This window comes from Drosophila novamexicana, unplaced genomic scaffold (assembly GCF_003285875.2).
Source record: "Drosophila novamexicana strain 15010-1031.04,08,12 unplaced genomic scaffold, DnovRS2.1 tig00000008-arrow-pilon, whole genome shotgun sequence".
In the NCBI taxonomy this organism is placed as follows: domain Eukaryota; kingdom Metazoa; phylum Arthropoda; class Insecta; order Diptera; family Drosophilidae; genus Drosophila; species Drosophila novamexicana.
This window is the reverse complement of record NW_020824765.1, coordinates 1,092,162-1,099,321: the sequence shown is the minus strand read 5'-3', so window position 1 is coordinate 1,099,321 and position 7,160 is coordinate 1,092,162. Positions and strand designations below refer to the sequence as shown.

At 40.6% G+C, this 7,160-nt stretch overlaps 1 protein-coding gene across 1 annotated transcript; it reads left to right on the top strand.

The window, feature by feature from the left end:
* The first annotated feature begins 1,433 nt into the window (after window positions 1-1,433).
* On the top strand, window positions 1,434-3,308 carry LOC115762116. Its single transcript, XM_030704223.1, has one exon. It carries the CDS (start codon window positions 1,542-1,544, stop codon window positions 3,159-3,161), a length of 1,620 nt encoding a protein of 539 aa, XP_030560083.1. The 5' UTR covers window positions 1,434-1,541; the 3' UTR covers window positions 3,162-3,308.
* The last annotated feature ends 3,852 nt before the right edge of the window (window positions 3,309-7,160 follow it).

Sequence of the window (7,160 nt, the reverse complement as noted above, 5' to 3'; positions counted from 1 at the left end):
TTGTTTATATACGCTTGCCAAGGGTACTTTAATATTTATCACAAAATTCGATACATATTGAAAATCTAGTTTTTAATCCCAATAATATGCATAATAACATAACAATATATTAAAATCTTGATTAAGTGACGCCCACTTTTATATGCTGAATTTGCTTAAAAGACTTAACTGCCAAAGGAATATAATTATATTTAAAACTTTAATTATTTGAAAGCTATTTTTAGGCTAAGAATTTTGATAAACTTTGTCAAGCATATAAATTTTAGTTTTGTCTGGAAGAGTATTGTATATTCGGCTCCCTATTCACATTTTTCGTGCTTGGTAAGTTTCAAATTTGTTTTTATTGACATATTGGGCATATGACGGTTAAAAAGACAACGTTGCCAAGTCGATAAAGTTCCTTAAGCAACAAAAACAGCTGAAACTATTTCATGATATATCAATATCTATTGTGTATTGTGTATCCCTATTTGTCTCTACTCTATAAGAATTTTCTTTACGTTTCTTATAACCTCTGTCGTTTTTCTAATTTTTCTAATTTATGATATGATTTTTTCTTAAAATTACCTATTTCTCCACTAACACCTTCTTTTTAGCTGTGGACTTGAATAACATGATAATCATGTGAAAAGGGCCGGACGAGCAAATAAAATACCTCTAGTGTCTCGGAGATGTTGTTAGAAATTTGTATATTTCGCTTAAATTTAAGCTTTTAACTTTCATAGTTTTATATTAATATTAATAAATAAATAAAGTAAAGTATATTGATAGTCAAGCTTGGTTTCTTCAAGTTGTGGATATCACCTTTCTATGATAAGAAACAAAACTGGGCTTAAAAAATCGTTATTTTTGATGTATTTATTTTGAACAGTGTAGAGCTTTCAAATTTAGCCGAAATTTAGTCCGAAAATTAGGCTTTCATTCATCTTTTGACAAATTTGTTTATTCAGGCGGGTGAATATTGGAAATGTATTGAATAAGTTTTCACAAAAATCTATAAAAATGAGTTTGAAGTCAAAAAGGGTTTATCAACCATTTTCAACCTATTTTCAACAGTGGCTGGTGGAATTTGTCAAAAGCTTCTAATTGACTAGCTATGTTGATCATCAATCAGTCAGTCAATCAGTCGGTCAGTCTGTCAGTTTGGCAGTCAGCCAATCAGTTGGTCAGTCTGTCAGTCAGTCAGCCTGTGCATCTGTCAGTCAGTCAGTTACAAAAAGAAGAAAATAAGAATTTCTTCAGCATTTCCAAACATAATCAAAAGTATTCAAATTTGTAGTCTTGTCAAGGGCATTAGCCCAAGCATTTGGCTGACGAGCTCGTTAAATTTTGAAAATGGGAACACATCGATTGGCCAGTTCATCGCATTGCCTTGCAACCCTTTGCAATCGTTTTCAGTGTTCGGAATTTGCTAACACTGACAGGTTGACAGGTTGAATTTTGGGGGCCCAAAACATATACATTCGTCCTGGGCAAGTGTGCGTTTAGTCCGAGAAAAGCCTTAGTAGTAGTCATTTAGAATTAACAACCCAAAAAAGAAAATGTCGACGAGTAAGAGTAAGCGTCGAGAATGCAACAGTCCAGTTAGGGTTCTAGATAAGCAAACAGATGACCAGCAGGTGGAAGCTGTGGAGCCGAGCACAGCGGATAACACCGTGCAACTAGAGTTTCTCCAGTTTCTCAAATCGCTGGACGAGGTGTCTCACGAGGTGCACCACGGCGCCAACGACTGTGCCTCCATTGAAGTCCAGTCCCTGCACAGCGACCTGGCCCTGTTGCCACAGCAGGGCAGTCTGACAGGTCCCAGCAATTTGCTGGTTGTGCCCGCGCATCCAGGTGCAAAGCTGCAGCTGGAATCGCTGCTAAGTCACAATTTTATCCACAAGCTACATCTGGCCGCCAGCAGTGCGCAGGTGACGTTTCTATACTGGACGGCCGATGGCCAGCAGCTACAGTTGGACTATATTGGACTGCAGGAGCATTTGGCTGGTGCCCACAGTATGTTTCGCAGCCGCAGCATATTGCAGTTCGTACGCCAGATGGTGGACGTGGGCTTCGAGCGCGTGCTGCAGGAGATCGAGGTGCTCGAGGACAGGCCTCAGTTGTACTATCAGCACACGAACTTCAAGCAGGGCCAGCCCGAGCAGCTGCTGCTCATGCCCACGCCGCAATTCGAGCAACTGGTTCCGCAGAAGTTGGGCAAGGCAAGTGCCTCAAAGGGCCCCCTTGAGCTGGGCACGGGCAAGGATCTGTGCTCCAGTTTTCAGAACTGCCACTCGCCGTTGCAACTAGCGCGTTGCCGTTTCCAGACCCTGCTGCACTACCACAACGATGTGCGACTGCTTCAAGTGCGGGAACCGAATGCCGAGCAACTCCTACCACGACGCGGACGCATCAGCAGCAGTAGACAATCGACGCAGTCGTCGTTGGTGCCCGCGCTGGCCAACAAGCACATAAATCCGCGAGACTCCGTGCTGCATTTTGAGGCTGGCCAAGTGCCCGACTATGCCGGATTCTATGGACGGGTGGAGCCGACGCTGATCAACGAGTTCTTTGCGGAATACTTGCCGCGCTATGGCGCCAGGACCAGTGGCTACAAGGACATTGTTGTGGATGCCAGCAAGGCGAATGCGTTTCAACAGAATCTGCCCATTGGCATAGTGTACTCAGAGGATGAGGATGATCTCGGAGATCAGGACAGCCACGAGGTGACTAACATAGCCCCTGCGGGGAAACACGACGATGCGCTGGCGGGCGACGGCTTCAATCCGCCGCCAGAGGACATTGAACTCGAGCAGGTCATGCAGGAGTTGTGCGGCGTCGGCCCCGATGTAGAGGAGGACTCTGAAAAGAAAGAACCGACGCCGCTCAAGCCAAAGCTCAAGAGAAAGAAATTGGTAAGAAAATGTGCAATTACGGATACTGATTTGCAGCCGGAATCACCCCATGACGACCACGGCGAGGATTTGCTGCAGGCAGCTGCCGCAGCCGCCGCCTACATAAAGGACGAGCAGAAGAACAACACAAAGGATAACGAGCCAAATATCAACTGCAGCACAAACGATGCTGGCAAGGATCTCAAGTGTCCAACAGCCCCAAAGAGCGTCTCCAAGCGGCGTCGCTACGATCTGCGTAACTCCAAATCGAAGCGGTCGCGTTGAGCACTCCCAAGTTTCCCGTCCAGGTGAAACCTTTTAAAGTATTTTATAAGAAACAAATTGAAAAAAAAGCAAGCAAAAATAAGAAATGAATATCCACTAAAATGTTTAAACTAAAGCAGTTAGGATAAAAATAAAACAAGTTTAACATTTAACATTTAGTCCTTAGTAAGATAGATGCCTTTTATCTATATACATAAATATATTATAAATGTTATTTTTAGTACTATATTCCCTTTGTGATACTGAACAGTTGTGATACCCAAGTGCACTCATAAAGCATTCAGAAATAAATGAACACACCCACCTAGACAATGAACCTCAAAGACATTTCGGAGCTTTCGCGGATATTAAATAATACAATACTGTTAAAAGTAAGTCTTAAAATATATATCGTATCCATTCATGCCTAATGGATCATTACTGTGATGTTATAAACGCTCTACACCTCAGGCGATTATAAGCGGTATGAAATTTGATATGTACCAATATGATAAAGAATCGAAATAAACAATTTTACAATGCCACGAACAGTGCCAACATTTAGATACATGATTTAGCACCAACGAATGTGGGCGTATTGGCCTTAATTTGGGCATTATAATGCGATTTCATGCTGACCCCTTTTATGAAAATAACATGGGGCTAGAAACACTAAAACGCTTATCAGCTTATCAGATCTTACACGCCTTCGCCTCATAACGAGCCAGCGGAGGGGGGCTATCAAAACTGAAACTGTGATATCTGACCGAAAATATCTTTGCATTTAGTGCCCACAGCGACGAGGCACTCAGACCGGGGGCACAATCAGTGCGATGTTTACAAGTTTTATGAGAGACCACAACAACAACAACAACAGGAACTACCGAACAGGCCAGCTTCAATCTGAAGCCAATTTTGAAAACCCCAAAGGCAGGTCGCCTTTAGTCGCTTTTGGTTTCGATTTCGCAAAAAAATATAAACACCATATATATGAAAAAAAAAAAAAAAACGAGAAATGTGTGTTTTAACAACGCACAGCGTGAGGCGAGACACGATTTTTATCGTCTTTAATTTGCTTTTTATTTGATATCATATTTCATGGCATGTTCCAGCGGCCCTCGAAGCTGCAAGCCCAATCAAAACAAAAGCAAGTGGCATTTTTTTTTTCGGGGCACCCAATCTGACTCCGAGAATCGCTTGGCTCTGAGTCGAGACGTCATAATGTCATAAAAATGTCACATACTTTTAATAACTTTATGACAGCTACAAAATCATAAACAAAATACTCTGACAGCGACACACGCACACGCACACACTAATACAACAGGCAAAGGACAGGGTCGAGGCCTGTCTGTGTTGACTGCGGCACATGCAAATGCCGCTGTGGCCAAAAAGGAGGCTTCATCATTTGGGAGCCACATCATAATGAGATGTGTCATGTTCGCCTTCCCAGAATATCTGACGTCTGTTTTTAGTGGAACATCATTGGGCATCATTGTACACATGACACATGATTATTAATTTTAACGTTAGGCGTCTGTTATGGAGTACTATTGAGCTAAGGCCTTAGATGAGTCTAGAGTTCCACAGGGGGGCGGTGATGGGCAAACTTGTTGCCTAGTTTTGTGTGTAAAGTTGCGTTTTACTGTCCATTTAGAAGTGCCTCATTTAAAATGTAAGTAAGAGCTTAAAAACAAGTTGAAATCAAATATCACATGTAATAACTAAACATATGTTTTGAAAGTAATTAAAGTTGTAAATTCTTAGATGTGCCAAAGACCCAAGTGTTAGTGGCGACATAAAATATGTGACATATTCAGAATAGTTTGAAGAAAGTATTGATATCTCCGGGGATTAAATACACATTAGAAACATGCCTTACGGTTTTGCTGATACTGATCTAATGTAGCCCAAACAAGGTTTGGGTTTGTCTTAGACAACATCTATATTCTTGACTCTTTAGTTTTTAATTTAACAATATTTTTGTAAGCCTCATTTTCTATTTACGCTTAACGTGCTTTTCTTTTTGCCATATATAGGTAGGTATATCTACCTTTCCAAAGTTCTTTCAACTTGAGAGCTTAAATCCATTCGCAACACTTTATTCGTGTGTCTTACTCTTTCTCTCCCTCTATCTGTCTCTCTCCCACTCACACATATCCAATTCGATTCCCAACCTCAGCTTTAATTTCAGCACATAAATTCGTTTTGCGACAAAGCGCAGTTTTAAATTATGAAACCTCTCAGCTCGAAATGAAGTCGACTCGTCGCATAATAATGAAGCAGCTGAAGAACTGGGAATTGGAATAAACGAGAGAGAGAGAGAGATAAAGAGACAATGAGAGAGAGAGAGAGCTAAAGTCGGACCCGTAGAGTTATTAAATGCCAAGCTATTTGTCGTTTAGCTGGAAACCCAGACAGGCCGGCAGTACTTTAAGTTTAGGTTTAAGTTTAAGACAAGACTCCGAGACTGCTTTATGGCTTTGAGTAGGAAATCTTTATGAGTTTGTGCTCTGGCCCAAAAACAGACACAGCGAAAAAAGTGAGACAAATTTATTGGCAAAGTATAAATGCATTTCTTTACGGCTTACAGTTTGTGCAGTTTTAATATGAAGTCGTAAACAGTTTTAATGATCCATGACGTTTGTAAAACTATTTGCATATTTCGACATATGAGACTAAGGGGTCCTTCTGAGATTTGCAAATTTGTCTTTGTTCGGATGGAAAAGGGATTCGAGTTTTATGAGTACCGCGCAATTTAAATGGAAAGCATAATTGTACACGTTTCGAGCCAAGCTTCGATTCGTGAACCAGCTTTTCCACATCGAAAAGCTTGTTTGAACCTTGGTTTGTAAAATATTCCAATTTGGTTCGTAACATATTTTAATATTTTTTTAATATTCAATAAATAAACTTAAGGAATCCATTGAGTTAGCTTACGTCAGGCAAATTACCTGTGCAAATGCCAGAATTTCTATATTTCGGGTTGAGGGTTTTTGGCTATCTTCATTAATGGGACACACTTCCCTAGACCATATTCACTGATCAAAATATGAAGATTAATACTCAGGCTACAGCATACTTTAAGATAATCCGTTGTAAAGTTTATAATGCTAAGCATTTGGCGGAATAACCCTAGGGTAAATACAATAAAAGAGTATATTTATTTTTTAATAATTATTAGGCACCTTTTTTTATTGTAACAGGCTATCTTTTATTTCTGCTGATTAGTTATGTGTAAAATTGTAAGTTTTTCACTTTGAACTTTATAATTTCATTTTTATTCAAATTATCTGTTGTAGCATTAAGCATAGCTCTCCATTAGAGCCAATCAAAACTCGCTGGGAATATCCATTCTTCATACAAAGTAAATAATTTGTTGGCAATAAAGGAAAGTTATGCTTATCGCATGGCGTTGCAACTAAAAACTCACTTGCCACAAATATTTCGAGCAATTTATCTAGAGTGAAAAACTTGCTCCTGCGAGTGGCCGCATTCGTGTGCGTGTCCTTGTGGCTTGTTGCTGCTTTTTTTTTTGTTTGTTATAGTTTTTATGATTGCCCAAATGCAAAATGCATAGCAAACTCAATTGCACAAAATATTTCGCATGCGGCGGCAGTTGATATGCACCAAATTGGGATTTATTTCTATGAGAATGAGGGAGACAGCTATGGCCACGTCCTGGACCAGGTCCTGCGGCATGTCCCTGGCCCCGTTATCCAAGCAAAGTTGCGGATGGTAATGGGAATGGGCTGGGAAAGCAGCTAGAAAGGGAAAGCTAGCTAACCCACTTTCAAATTGCCTTTTTATTTGCCAATGGATGCGGTTACGGCTACGTTTACGTTTACGTTTACGGATACGGATATGGTTATGGACATCTTATGTGTGAGTGTGACTGCGAGTGCTCTCCGCTGGGAGATGAATGGCACACAAAGTGAGTCAAAGTAGTTTATGCAAAATTTACTAATACATATTTTCAAATGCAACGCCAAAAGTTTGGCCTGCCCCTGGGACTGGTCG